General features: G+C 35.3%; 1 protein-coding gene across 2 annotated transcripts; it reads right to left on the bottom strand.

Annotated features, from left to right (window-relative positions):
• Positions 1–1,557: 1,557 nt before the first annotated feature.
• On the bottom strand, positions 1,558–15,450 carry LOC114715165 (HEAT repeat-containing protein 6-like). 2 transcript variants are annotated; one of them, XM_028899969.1, is made up of 27 exons: positions 15,162–15,450; positions 14,968–15,063; positions 14,697–14,878; positions 13,778–14,051; positions 13,616–13,683; positions 13,436–13,505; positions 12,956–13,330; positions 11,364–11,443; positions 11,198–11,249; positions 10,840–10,993; positions 10,607–10,694; positions 10,120–10,222; positions 9,937–10,027; positions 9,312–9,409; positions 8,428–8,610; positions 7,706–7,951; positions 7,268–7,363; positions 7,055–7,149; positions 6,891–6,954; positions 6,721–6,805; positions 6,530–6,603; positions 5,938–6,189; positions 5,763–5,836; positions 4,556–4,662; positions 3,112–3,230; positions 2,686–2,763; positions 1,558–2,254 (listed from the first exon to the last, which is right to left on the bottom strand). In XM_028899969.1, exons 1-27 carry the CDS (start codon positions 15,351–15,353, stop codon positions 2,042–2,044), a joined length of 3,609 nt encoding a protein of 1,202 aa, XP_028755802.1. In that variant the 5' UTR covers positions 15,354–15,450; the 3' UTR covers positions 1,558–2,041. The 2 variants fall into 2 exon arrangements, with proteins under 2 accessions (XP_028755802.1, XP_028755793.1); XM_028899960.1 differs by lacking the exons at positions 13,436–13,505; positions 13,616–13,683; positions 13,778–14,051; ... (1 more) ...; positions 14,968–15,063; positions 15,162–15,450 and having other exon boundaries at positions 1,558–2,003; positions 2,079–2,254; positions 12,956–13,311.
• Positions 15,451–15,708: the final 258 nt, after the last annotated feature.

Below are 15,708 nucleotides of genomic sequence, written 5' to 3' on the forward strand. Positions count from 1 at the left end.
TTATTTGCCACACTTAGATGGGTTCCAGACTCAAACCCAATATCGATATGTTCGTATGCATAAGTTTTTAATTGTATAAAATAAAGTGTGTGTGTGTGTGTGTGTGTGTAATGCACTCTCATGACAGGCCTAAGTATAAATAGGTTATCTTTGTCCAGGCCACATAAAAAGGTTATCTTTGGGCCATTAGTTACATTTTGGGTTTTAATATAACCTACAAATGAGTCATTTCAAGTGGGACAAAAATTTAAAATAAATGGTATTATTCATTACTTGTGAACAGTACAACTTAAAAATTTTATATCGTCTACATGCGTATATAACGTATATTGAAAACAATGCTTTACTTGCTATTCCACCAACATAATTGGGTTAGGCGGTCTCAAATTCAGTGAAGTGCTTCAAAATCAATGGATGATCGGGCTTAAATATAAAAATTAAACAAAAAATTTACTTTCATCCTAAATGTAAAACTTCTACCTCTCAAATTTATTACTCCTCCGGTTCTTAATATATGACCTAATTGTTGAGTTGGTTTTGGTTTTAAATATAAGACCCATTTATCATATTTATCAATTTTCTCTAAATTACCCATATGGATACTTTCTAAACCATAATCAAGTAGAAAAAGAGAAAGGAGGTATTAAGAAAGATAATTATAATATTTTAGAAAAAGACGTGTCATATTTCTTATAATTAACTAACTTACCTAACTTCTTTAATCTAATCAAATTAGTTAAATGGATCTTATATTAAGGACCAAAGGAGTATTATTTTTGCTCAAACATATTAAGAGGCTCCCAATCAAAAGATAATTCTAATGCAGATGATTCAAGTTAGTAGTTGAGAAAAATCAAAACACAGTTGTTATAAATAACAAACTTGACTATTTTTCTTAATATTCACAAATTATTCATTTAGCTATAAAAGTTAACAGATTCTGTCCAACATTTTTGAAGCAGCTTCAAGTTAGTTAAACCACACACGCACATTTTCACGGAGATTGGCTATCATCCATCTCAAAACAAGGGCAACAAGTTCCTGAAGCAAAACGATATTCCAGTGGCAACATAAGCCTGCCTTTTACTTGTTCTGGAGTTTTTAATTAGTGGTTGTGTTAGTGTGTTCAAGCATAAATGAGCCTGCGTTGGCCTAATGGTCTGTCTTTGTTAGGTGAAGTGATTCCATGGACTGCACATTTGATTTTTCTTTTCTTGTTTTTATTTTGAGCCTCTTGTACACATTCATGCAAGAGTTGTTCACTAACAACTACTACTTTTGGTCTTTAATATAAGACTTCGTATGATTTTTATTTTGATCCTAAATATAAAACCCTAATCCACTTTGTCTCTTATATTTATTTATTTTTTCTAAAATAGCCCTAATAATAATAGTTCTAGTTAATAAACTTAATTAGCAAGATATTTTAAGAAAGACAATAACTATTTATTACAAATAACTAATTTAATTTATTTTCTTAATCTACTTAAATTAGTCAAACAGCTCTTATATTTAGGACCGGAGGTAGTAATTAGTTTTCAAAATCTAAAGTCAACATAATATAAATATGACACTTGGCATGTTTATTTGCAAATTAGAAATGGCGGCCAACCCTTATATGTAAGGAACCACTATGATACTATAATTACAGCCCAAAGTTACCTTAAGCTTATCTAAGTTAACAAAGGCTATACATGCTTAGAAATTGAGAAGGGGGAAAAAACGGTAAGAGTCATTACAAAGGGGGCAAAAAAGACAAAAAGGAAGCTCTATACAAGACATTTCATTTAATTCCTTTCCCATTCTATTGCGAGGTCAAATCATACAAATACCTCAAATGGCGAATATCAGGGACACAATGCCCAATAAGAGTCTTCCTTACCGTCATCACATCCTCGCCTGTCCAGTCATCAGCTGCTCGTATGGTCGCTGCAAAGAGCTTATCTATGTGCTCCACCGTCCGTGACTTGCTTCTAGGTTACCCGCAACCTTTCACCTCCATCCTAAAATGATATACATCAAACTGAAAGATGAATATTTATCATCCGGCACATACTTTACTTTTCAATTCCTCAAACCTTTGAGCGATTGCATGTTGCTCTTTTTCCTTGTACACTTCTATAAGTGATTGTATGGCTCTGGAAATCATTACTTTCTTCCTATCTTCAATGGACTTATCTTCAGCATCAAGCTGGCATTTCTCTTCCACGGACGAGCATAAAGCCACGAACCAATCTTCGAGGAATGATGCTTTCTTTACATTAATCAAATAAAACAAAATCAACCCATGAAGAAGTTTCATTCAACCTTTTTTTTTTTTTTTTGCCGACCATTCAACTGTAAAAATTATTTGGAGATTCATGCTATCCATATAAACTGACATTACAAATGCATGCAAACACAACATTTTAAATTGATTCCAATTCATGCATATATACAATCACGACATTTTTGTCAAGAGAGATGAACTTTCCACCGATATTAACTTCGAAATTCCAATAAATATTTAGGTGGGAAACGATGTCTGATCCTATAATGAGTAATTTGGATGGTTAAACATTATTACTTATTGAATTATTCATTGAGAATTTTGCCATCGTACCCTTTCCTTTGTTTTTCCTTTTCATTCATAATACAAACTCCATTATTGTTTTTTTCCTCATGACGAGTACTTCAAAAGCTTACCTTCACAAGAAAAGCTTTCAAGGGATCATGCTTTGTGCTTGAGGTTAAGCTCAGAACGTGTAACATTGTCAAGGTTAGCTGTCCATGGAAATAAATGAATTCAGCGTAAGCCATAACATCGGTAAGGGGCTGAAATGGCATATTCACAATTCTATGACTCAAGACCTACCTGAAAAATAAATAAAAGAATGCCATATAAGCCACACTCAAACTCTAAATACAGTACCTCCAATTAAGAAAGAAATCCATATCATGTAACATTTTCTTTCTCAAAATTATAATACCAAATAAATTTAATAAAACACAAAAATCTTGTTGGAAAAGGTTAAATATCAATTCAGCTCCATAAATCATGGCGCCAACGACTTCTGTCTTATTTGACAATAATTACTCACTCCACATGGCAATGATGAATAGGAGTTTCACCTGTTTCTGCAATGCAATCTTATACTTGAAATTTGTTGGTGCTGATTTTGAGTCCACATTTAAGTTCTCCATCACATGCTCTACACCTTGCACAACGTCTGAGAGGGATATCCCATAATCTGTTAAAACATTAGTGAGTGGATAATAATCAGATTATGCTATTGAGGTGGAGAAAAGTCAGAGCAAATTGCAAGTAATCAGTGAAAGGCAATAAAACTGGAAAAATGATGATAAAAGACTATAGAGCATTGTTACAATACATGTATAAGGTTGGTCAATGATATTCTAGAGAGATATAGTAAGGATGCCATGGGAAATGTGTAGAAATTCATCAAAATACATCAAACAAAAATTAAAACACATCTTAAAACAAAAACAACAACAACAGAGGATTTTATCCCACTAGGTACGCGACACCATTGTGTTCTATCATCAATCATATTGTTGGATAAATTTTTAACCAAAAGGTCCTGTTCAATAACTCCATTGAGTGTTTTCTCTAGTCTTCTTCTACCCCTTTTAGAGACTCCAAACTACTTGATCTACCCTACTCACCAGCAAATCTAATGGCCTTTTTTGTATATGTTCGAATCACCTCAAACAATTTTTTACCACTTTCCAATCAACAGATACCATTCCAACTTCCTCATGTCTTCTAAAGTTTTTTTTTAAAAAATAAAACACACGTCACATTTTCAAAATAATGTGATTCTTTCAAGTGGAACAAATGGGATATTCTGTCATCAAATACTAAAATTCTGTCTGGCAGGAAATGTGGACAGTGTCTAATCAGCAAATAATTAGGGAACAATGTAATTGTAATTGAGGGAGGATCTACTCCGGTGATTATGGTGTATTTATCAGAATAGATCAGCTGGGCACAATCCTATGATTAGTTATGTAGATAGGTGTATATTAATACCTAGGCTGTCATCTATTAAGAGTACAAGATGAAGTTCAATTTTTTTTCCCCTCAAGTCATCACAGATACTGTGAGTTAAAGATTAAATGAATGTGCTTATCCCCAAAAGGGTAGAGAAATATTAGCATGCATAATGGTCTTCATATTTCCCTTCTCTTTTCCTCTAACCTTATTGTGTCCTTTATCTAACATTCTGTAGTTGTTATCTACCTTGTAAAAAGTAAAAGTTGAAATTTATGAAGACAGAACACAATAAAAACAATGGTGTTGACCAGAAAATACCCATAACCCTGAAAAATGAATTTCTAGGGGTCGATGGCATCTCAACCATTCTAATCCAAATAATACTTGCTCCAGATAACTTGATCACATAAAGAATTAGTTTTAAGAGGAAAACACCATAGCCATAGATAGGACCTTGAACTTAACACCAAAAAAAAAAAAAAAAAGCACACAGCAACAGACAAGCTTCATGGAAAATTAACACTAAACAAAAACAGATTACAAGATGATATCTTGTACCAAGCACTGTCACTGGCACAGCTAAAGCAGCAGCGGCTTGTATCCTGATCTTAAAATTTGAGGAATCACGTAATAATTGCAGAAGAATACCAAAAACAAATGGAGCCCTGCAAACAGGCAAGAATAAACTAGATCAACAATTATACAAGTCAATATCAAAGATATAGCAGATAAGATTGAGGCATCAAAAGGAGGTGAGCTCATAGTAAATATTGACAGTTGGAAAAATACATGACCAATTAAAAGAGAGAAAAATCTTGACATGACCAAGCAGCATTAAGACTGAAAGAAAATTGTGAACACTTCTACCTACTTTGGAAAAGCGAAACCACCTCAAGGACATGACCGAGTTTGCATTGTATCCCAAACTTACAGGACACAATGTCCTTTTGTCCCATTTAGACACCAAATTTGTGAAAATTAAATTAATCAAATGTTGTCTTATCCTTCAATAAGCTTTTATAAGTTCAGTGGTCCCAGCATACTCTTTAAGGACTACTACTTTAACACATGTATGCTCTTTGCTGATAATATAGTTTCAATTGAGGAGTCCAAAAGAAGTTAACTTTGAACTTGAGTTATGAACACAAATTTTAGAATCAAAGGATTTCTGCCTCAGTACGAGAAAGATGAAATCCATGCATTGCAAATTTAACAAAAGGCAAGTTACAAAAGATTAAGAGTTAAAAATTAGAGAACAAACCAATCCATAAGTGTCAAGAGTTCATGTATTTGGGATTGATAGTACAAGATGATGAAATTGACAAAAGATACAAGTTTGATAGTTGAAATGGAGAAAGGTATGAAGAGTAATAAGTGAGCGCAGAGTACCAAGTTTGAATGGATGCTTTAACAAACTTCTATAAGATCAGTGATGTCATATGATAATAAATGTTGGGTGTGATAAAGTCTAATGGCATCAGGCAATCCATGCATCTGAGCAGGATAAGGCTTGTTGTGCTAGTATGTGCACATCAATCTCATTTCTATATATATTTTTAATTTAAAAAAAAAGAAGAAGAAACTGAAATATGCATCTGCCTAATTTCATTTGAAAGTGTGTGTGATGTCTCTCGTAAATGCATAAACCAAGGAAGACTCCCCGTGTGATAATAAAACTTGTAAAAGTAATCAAATAGTTCCAAAATGCTTAGCGCTAACAGCCAAACAATTATTGATAGAAGGCATAACAGCCCATTTGCTATACCAATCCATATCTTGCAATCTTAATGTTTCATTCAGAAATAGGTTGCCTAATGCATGACAAGCATTCCACTGGACCTGTTAAAAAAATACTCAAGCTTCAACAAAGATGGAGTGGAGTTAACAAAGAAAAATAAGACTTTCGGAGCAGACATATTAAAACATTGCAAATATGATACCTTAACATTCCCCGTTGTAATGCAAGAAATAATTGCCTGAACCATTTTCTCCAGCCTATGAGAATCTTCTGAAGAATACAACTGACAAGAGTATGAATTATACCCTTGAAAAACCTTTGGTTCCTCAACAGAGCTAAAGGCCTTAGTAGCATGGTCCATATGGTCCACTGACATCTCTTGGAATTTTGATGAAGTTGTGCATTTAAAAATTCTTGAAATATATCCAAGAGCCCTCACAGCATTAGATTTTACCTAGGAAAAGGAAAAACATGGAATCGATAAATAAGATATTAATCCACAGAATTCTAAAAGCAATATTTTCATAGAAAGGAAACAAGGAAAACCAGAGAATGGAATAAAACAACCCAATATTTAGTTGTTTGTGATGGGAAAAAAAATCATGTATTTCTGCATTATTGTGGTAGGTTAACTTCCAAAGTCTGAATTAGCATCTACTTAATCAGGAGAAAACAACAACCATAGTCTTAAAGGACCAGCGTGAATAATAGAAAAAACAGTACAGTTCTTCAGTGAGAAATATTAGAATAATAAGTAAACATGGAACATAGATCTAACAAACATAATTATTTACCTTATCTCCGTCCTTTGTCAAATGCAAAGCACACTCACTCAATGATATGATAAACTGGGGGTTAGCATGAGTACCTGTGGCATCATTTAAAAGGCCAACAGAAAGAAGGAAAGCATCATCAAACATAAAAATTGCTAGCCATTCAAATACACAGTTTTTGACAATATTAAACCAGCAACATTCAAGCCCACCTGTAAATCCAAAAGGAAGATAGCCGACACAGTGACGGATAGAATCACAGATATTTGCCAAAGCCCATGAAGCTGTTATCCTCACCTAAAGTTATAAATTGCCTGATTGGCTGTTCAAGTAGCAAATATGTGTACTTATGTAAAATTTTCAAGAGTCAAGTAAGCCTTACAGAGACTAAGGGATCACGGGTGTTTGTCTCAACAGCATTAATAAAATTGTTAAGTATCTCTGCACTGCAAAACATTATTAAACTTTTCACACATGTTCTGATGAGTTTTAGATAAAACAAATAAGATGGTCATCTGATATTTATGCCTCAAAGTTTAGTATCACCTCTGACAAACTTGGGGAAAACATGAAATGATGCCAATGGCTCGACAAGCAGCAGACCTAACTGATGGCGTATTGTCATGTAAAGCAGCACTAATCTACAAAATGTTTGCCATAATCAGGCATTGAAAAAAAAAAAAAAACCAGCTGACGAAGTTTTATTCACTCAATCCAGGAAATTGAAGTAGCAAGTGGGCATTTTCCATCAAGACTTACTAAAGATGACATAATGAAATCCTGTTTATCCTTAGTGAAAGAAATGAATACTCCAGAAGTCATACCCGCAAAGCAAGTAACTGATGCCGCTCTCACCTTCCATAAAAAGGGTAGAGGAAAACACAAGTCAGACCACAAATGGATTATGGAGGATGAAACATACTTCCAAAATGATTTCAACAACGAAGGAAAAAAAATAACATCCACAAAACCGTCCCATCTCATTAAACATGAACTTATAGAAGTCCCCTTCAAAATCTAAACACAATAGGAAAATGAAAAAGTTTCAAATATATTAGCAACTGTATGTCTCATAAAATGAAAATCTGAAGAGTGCTTATTCTCCTTTATCGAACAAAAATTTTGAAACAAAGTATCATGTGAATGAAACATAATGGAAAATTTATTATTCCTGAAAAGGAAAAATATAATTCTCACCATTGCAGAAGAATGCCCTAACGTAAGAGGCATACACTTCTCAATCACCTCATTCCATTGCTGAATACCAGATTCACATGCTTTAGAAATGACTACATCTCGGTTATCTGGCTCATAAGATGGAGCTGATGAGACTTTCTTCATCCTGATGCAATCAGATGCAAATGGAATATCCTCCAACTTCTCATCTGAAAATTCTTCTGTTCCTTGAAAACCAGATACTGCACGAAGACACTCATCTAAAACCTGAGAATTTTTACATAAGATCTATCAGATCTCCCACTAGAAAGAAAAACATATTTATTTGTCAGGTCCTCTAAGTGGATTTTTAGCAAGATTCCCTCTTAATCTTCCCATTATTTTCTGATTTTTAGGATTATGTATGGGTGTGAAACTCACTAATTTTTCCTTTTATAAATAGAGAACAGATAGAGCACAATGGCATCACCCAATCCATATAGCCAACCCCACTTAGTGAGACAAGGCGTTGTTGTTATAAATAGAGGAAAATGGGCAAACACAGAAGAGATGAATGCCAAAAATAATAATAATAGTAATGTCCTTGTCAACCAAGTAGGCTTTTTCAGAACTAAAATGGATTATACACCATATTGACATAAAATCAGAACTAAAAGGCTCATTCCACAATGTGAAAAAAGATTAGATTCAGCATGAATAAAATAAAAATAAAGGTAAAAGAAGGGAGATCAGAAGATTGCTACCTTAATGGCAGCTGTAATCACTTTTTCTCCACTAAATACAGTCGAGCAACCAACATGGTCACTTGAGCTCCTTGAAGGTACCTCAGGGAGCTTTCCACTATGGATGACATACACAGTAGAAGAAATGTCTTTCCAGCATTCAAAAACTATGCTGGGGTAATTGTGGCAGGCAGCTCTAAGTGCCTGCAAAAGACAATACTAGTAACTTGACCAATGCATAACAATAATAAATTTTTGAACATAATTTCACGAGAAAATTAATGAAAACCACTTGCACTATCTCGAATTGTGATCATTCAGCAAATTAAGTAGAAATAATAAAGTTCTTCACTGAGTTTATGTTGTGTCCCTGCTTAAATGCTCAATAAACCAGAAAAACAAACCAGCAATAAAGACACTGAACAGCAATAAATGAGAAAAATCCTTAGGCTTTGATATTGATAATCCAGAATTGAACCAAAGATACAGTGAGCTTCCCTGATTCAAGCCAAAGCCCTATTTCCCCTTAATACCCAACAATATCACAGTAGCACTAACAACAAAAGATCACTGGAAATACAATGGTAATACACTAACCCAGCAGCTCCCCATGGCTTTCGAGAGGCCAGGCCACTCCTTGCAGTTCTATCCCAAAATTAATCCTAAGGACCTTACCCTTCCCATTACAAGCGTTATATTTCCCAAAAGTAGTCCTACCCCCTACTGCAGCACGTAGACCCAAGAGATTAGTAGTTAGTTGCACAGTAGAGTTGTTCCCCATTTTCTGGAACTCTAGAATAATCCCTTGGACCAGCGGTTCCCCTTCCCCTACCCTCGGTTGTTTACCAAATTTCCTCCTATAAGTTTTCTTAAAACCAGTGGTTATAGCAGCTATATCAGTTTACCTGGAGTGCCTCAAGGCAGATGGTTGGAGAGCTCCATTGCACAGAATATTCAAATAACATAAAAAGAACACCTGACTTGTTTTGAGCCTCAATAAAACCTGGAGGAAAAAGGCAACAATTGCAAAGTAATGCACAGGGCAATTAAATTTCAATTCATATAAAGAATTTCTGCCTAAGCCAGCTTCAAGGAATTAAGGGGTTTATTGCTTTCTGGATGGTACTTATTGCTTCTGCCTAAGCCAGCTTCAACGACGATATGCAATTCCAATTCACATCAAGAATTTCTGGTGAATATGACAGAGATATTTGACAAGTGGAGGGCCATAATTTTTCCAACAAATTTATAATTTCCAAACCTTCCCCAGGGACCCCCTCGAATTTCATTCAAGTTCAATTTCTGAATGCTACTGTGTGACCCAAATAAAATCCTCCTAATTTTACAGACTTGGCACTTTGAAGTCTAGAAGAGTCAGCTTGGGACAGCTCATTTTCACACAGGAAACCCATGACCATTTTGCTTGACCTCTAGATGAAATCCTTCCTAAGGGCTTTACCCCATCTCTTCAATTCTTTCTTATATGAAACTAATCGTCTTCTTAAACTCATTTTCTTTCCAAAGGATTACCTGAAGAAACCTCCTCAAGAAGCATCTTCCTGACATTAACTGAAGAAGGTGAGGTAGACAGAGCCAATGACAAGCAACCAAGAGCAGAGCCCTGTGAGAGCAGATCAATATAACAGATTCACACACAATGCTGCACCATAGGGAATAACAAATAATAGAAATGTGCATAAAAGTAAGACTAACCAGCAGACCAGTCTGGTCACTTTTGAACCGAAAACCCTCTTCAATCCTTCTCATTAGAGATGTAACAACAGTAGGCAACAAATCTGGTGGCATTCTCGAATATCTGATCAAACCAAACACCTAAGTACACATACTAATTTTCACAGGGAAAAAAAATTAAACACTAAAAAACTGCATCAGCAGTGAGCAAAGCCAGCTAAGCAAAATCTACAGAACACTAACAAGCGAAACAATCTAACCCCACTGTCATATCCCCAAAAAACTGGAAGGAAGAAAGAAAGAAAAAGAAAAAGAAAACAGTGGGGGAGCCAAAGAAAGAAACATGAACTTTTAAGTTCAAGCACTAGCCTTCACTTCTGCAAATCCTTAATGCCTTGACATGAACTTATGAGATAAATAACCCAAAAAAAAAAAAAAAAGGAAGAAAACATTGCTGTAACAATTAAAAGCACTCGAGTAATAGTACTATTAAAAAAAAAATACGTACGGTGTAGATGATACCACCAGCCTGAGAATCTTAAACAGCAACACAAGCAACCTACCATTTGCTTCGTGCTGTAACAAATATAGAATACCTACATAAAAACAAAAAATTGATTGGAAAATTGCACAAGAAATGAGTCAAAACATGTCAAGAATAATTGAAAGAATTGACAAAACCATCATAAGAGGAAGTTTCTGGGGAACTAATTGATTTAACAAGATATTGTCAATAGATACCTCTGTGGAGTTGCAGTAAAATCTGTCCAAGGGAGCTCGAAAGTGCTGTGTAAGATCCAAATTTACTGGATTCCTTATATTCTGCTACTTGAAGGAAAATGGACGAAAGACCATCCAACATGGCTGCAAGAGTCGATGCAGATGCCATCCGTGCCTAGACATCATAAAGTACCACCTTTTAGCTGAGAACCACTACATCAGACTTGAATAAGATCATTAAACACACCCAAAACCAGCAAAAACTTAATTCAAATCCACATACTAAAATTCATATCAGAAATATGCATGCATAGAAAAGGACATGATTTATTTGGAAAAAAAAAAGTCATTAAACACAAATATTTAGAAAATTCAATACCTTGAAATATGGATCAAACAGCAAGCATGTCATTAGAGTTGCATCAGACTTCCTACACATATGCAGATCAAAGGCATAATTAGAAGAAAAGAAAGCAAAATCAACAGTCAAATAAAGAGATTAGCACAAAAAACTTTGGACTAGTAGAGGAGGATGAATTCCATACCTTGGTTGTAGTACATCAGTGGTAGGAAAAAGTATGGACCATTGCGTAGATAAGGATTTAAATTCAGCTTGACAAAGATCCTTCCCACCATTTGAATATTTAACCAACAAAAGAAATTTCCCATCAATAATCAATAATAGCAAACATAGCATCTAGATAACCACATAAAAATGAAATTTTTTGACAACCAGTGCCATCTTCATGATTTGTTGAGAAAGTAGCCAATCTCTTTTACAAATAACAACATGAGTAACATGATTTACCAAAAAGTTTCAAATTGTTTACTGAGTAAATGCAGACTTCAAGAGTGCTATTGGATCGTTGCCCCCACCCTCAAAAACTCTCCCGGTTACCTAGGATGATAAACATTGCCAAAACATTCAATAATTATTTGGTTGGTTTTTAATCGCAGATTAGCTACTACGGACCAACTAAAACACTTTGAGCTTTTACAAGATGATCTTTGCAATTTCTATTGTGCTCATTCTGAAACACTTGATTAGTTACTTTTTGAATGCCTTATTTCTACAAAAATTTTAAAAATATTGATGGCTTATGTTGATTTTGATATCAGCTTGTCTAAATCATTTGTTGGCCGCATGTTTTTATGAAAACTGAAGGGAAAAAAGGCTGGTGCATAAACTTTGAGCGGCTTTTTTTTGCACCATGATTTATGCTATTCGGCAGGCTAAGAATGCCTTTATTTTCTGACACGAACTCCCAGCTTGTACTCAAATTTTCATAGGATAGTAGATAAGTTAAATGGAATTAACTTTTACCTTTTCATAGGTAGGAATCGGTATCCAAAGGAATTAAGCTGATTAACATCTTCTAAAGTTGGGTCTTTTGATTCTTGCAAACTGCGTTTGTTTGGATTCTATACATGGTGTAATTTTTTGTATATGGGGCATTCCCCTATTTAGTGTAAATTAGTTTCAGTTAATATGATGTTTTCACCTTCTTCCAAAAAAAATGATGGTAACTTAATTTCTTTCGTTTCATTACATTTTAAAACTTACTTTTCTTAAAAAGACTGACAGCTATTCTTCCCAGGGGCAGAAGTAGGATCTTGGACTTACTACATGCTGCTGCTTTCAATTTTATGTATGTTTTTGTCTTTATTCTTGATTATACAATGTATACATCACTTCAATATTACAATACATCATGCATTAGGGCTCCATAAGTCGATTAGCAGGTGTGTTGAGCACCATGTTATCAACAACCATGGCTTCAGTTGGTTTTCTCTTCCACATAATTCATTCACCCATCCAAGTTTTTATCATATTAGAAATCTAATCTCACGTGGAAATTTTATTTTCCCAGTAAAAAAGAATTTTTAAAGAATTAACTTACGTTGTGAAAAATATACAATGACACAATGGGAGAGGAGTTAAATAGCAGGTCATAAGTTAGTTTGAGTTCTTCAAGACTATTGCATCAGCCATTCTCGATCCTAGCATTTGATTATTCGAGGCTTTCTACATGCTCATATATATGTGAATGTTGGGAGAATATAATAGACATTTCAGTATTAAGTTCTTATAAAGGTACTTTTGGAAGGAAGTAAATGCAAGGTTTAAGAAATTTACCTGTATGCAAATTATGGCAGCTACTCTGACCTTAGAGTTCAGCACACTTTCACTATCCTTAGCTGGTCCATCACCATCACTGAAATCAGAATCTGAAGATGCAACATAAGAAGTAGAACATTCGTTATCTTCTACAATATCTGGAGAATGAGGATGCCAAGCCCTATTATGCTTCAAATTTGAACACTCTTTCTTGCGTAAGTGTGGAGGTCTATATGCACCACGATTGGAGCTGTTCCCTTGCCCCAAACTTGCCTTTGGACTCATTGTTCTTGGATGCTTCTTCTCACAACCAATGAGGGGTGAAGTATGTGGTATTTTGCCAGTAAGGCCATAAGTAAGGAAGATTCGTAGGACAGATACAAAAACTGAAACCTAAAAAAAATGAAATTATCAAAAAAAATAAAAACTGCTGAAGCATCAAAATGGCTAAACATGAACTCATTCAAATTATTAATAAACAAAGACAGAGAAACTTACATGATCCGATGCAGGACATTTACGATCAGAAAGAACTAAGTGCAAACAATGCAGAAGGGATTCATAATACCTGGCAAAGATATGCATCAGCAGGCACTAATAAAGAATATGACCAAAGCATTGCAATCTCTTAGAGTTTCTCAATTTCCTCATGTTTGGATAATCTATTAGGCAGGTTACCTGGACATAACAATGTCTTCTACAATTGGAATTTTTGACACCATGCCATCCATCATTTTCCGAAGCACCTGTTTTGGAAAAGGCCAGTTGTTGCATCTTGTTTGTAACGCAGGACCAAACAGACACCTAAACACGCACACACACACAAGAATTCTTGCACACCTCAATTATGGATCTCCAGATATCAAGTGGAAAGGATGACCCGTCCCTTGAAATTACTTCACCAAGCATAGAAAATGCTACACCTAGTAATTCCCATGAACTGCTATCTCTGGGTAATCTCATAGATGTCTCAGCAGAAGATCTTTCTTTGCAAGTAGAATGAGGCATCCGACATGACCCATCATGAGTTCTCACAATAATGTTAAGTAGGAACTTAATTAGTAGCGTGTCTTCAGACTGAGACCATCTTCGTTGAGATGGTGTGATGATACATCTGCAGAGGGGCATATTTTGTATAGTGGAAATCAAAAGGTATTAATAGGGATGCAGTGGAAATGAAGAACAAACAACATAGAACCCCCTTCCATAATAGAGGCCACTGCTTTTATCACCAACAGAAGATTGGTCCATTCATATATGGGACATGAAGTTTTCTAGAACTTAAAAAGCAAAACAGAAGATCAATAACTGCAAAATGCACTTACAAGTACTGTTCCAAATTTCAAAAAATGCAATATAGAATTGAAGGTTTATATATTAAAGAGAATAAACAACCAAGATTACAAGGTATTGTTTGGTAATAATCATATATGTAATCTCAGATTTGCGATATATTTAAAAAAACTCAAAAGAAAAAGAATATGCTTTCAACATACACCATAGTGACCTAACCTTCGCTTTTCCCAAACTATAAAAGTCCTAACACGTAACAAATACATAAATAAGTCATCAGCAGGCCTACTTTCCAGGCAAGATTGCAGTAAGAGTATGTTAAGGTTGACGGACGAGCAGAAATAAGAGTGATGATTAATTTGACACACGGACCATAGAAAGACTATAGGTACATTTTCGAACTGCCAACTGCCACTCTAATTAAGAGAATACTACGAAGTCGGGTTTGTCAGGTAGGTAAAAGAACCTGATAGCCTGTAAACATTCAATCGCATGTCTTATTGAAGAAGTACTTCCAATTTTATTTAACTCGTCACTAGTAATAGCTTCTCCAATAAAATGATCCAGCATCTTCCCGTAACAATTAAAGAGACGGGCCAAAGAGAGAGCGTTTATTTCCAAATACACGCGACGAGATGCATCATGGATCTGTGACAATAAGAACAGAAGAGAGGCAAATCAATGCGGAACACACTAATAACATTTGCCTCGCGTATGCATTTGTAATTAACTTGTACCAAGCGTGATGTTTGCGTAAAGACTTGAGTCAGTTCTTCTTCGCTGGCCGAAGTAGTTGCAACCAACTCCAGCATAAACAAAATGTCGGACAAAACCTAACAGAAGAATTTGAACCAGGAGTTAGATCAAGTCGTGAACTAAATGAAGAGATGATTGAGTCCATGGCATGCAATTTGCTTTCCAAACGAGATACCTCATGAGAAGGAAGTTCGGGGACAGCAGACAACAAGGCGTGTGAATGGGAGAAAATGAGATTATGTAGCATATGGGCGATCGAAGTACGAGCAGGAGGGGTAAGGATTTCGTCTCTGAGAGTCAAGAAGGCAGTCCTCCACGACCTCACCAATGACGGTGATGGCAATGTCCCAGAGCCCGTGCCCGCCATCGAAGTGATCAGAATTACTTACAAAATCAAACATCAAACAATTTTAACGGAGGTGTTCGCCTTTCGGCCAACCTGAACTCGGCACATCTTTTTGGAGCAAATCCGCCTCACTTATCAGTTCTCAGCATCGTTATTAGTATCCCTAAATCCTGTCCATTCAAATGATCTAAAAGCTCACAACGCATCACATCATTAAGCTGTTAAAAATGAATCCTCACCGTCCATTGTCTTATAATGCTAACGGCAATTCTTCAACGTTCTGCTGGATTTGAGTTCAACACTCGACATTCTGCAGGCTCCATCATATATATCAAGTAGATTTTCGAAGTTCTTCCCCTTTTTAGTGATTCCATCT

Source organism: Neltuma alba, unplaced genomic scaffold, assembly GCF_004799145.2.
Source record: "Neltuma alba isolate B1F8T4 unplaced genomic scaffold, ASM479914v2 tig00001987_pilon, whole genome shotgun sequence".
Lineage (NCBI taxonomy): Eukaryota > Viridiplantae > Streptophyta > Magnoliopsida > Fabales > Fabaceae > Neltuma > Neltuma alba.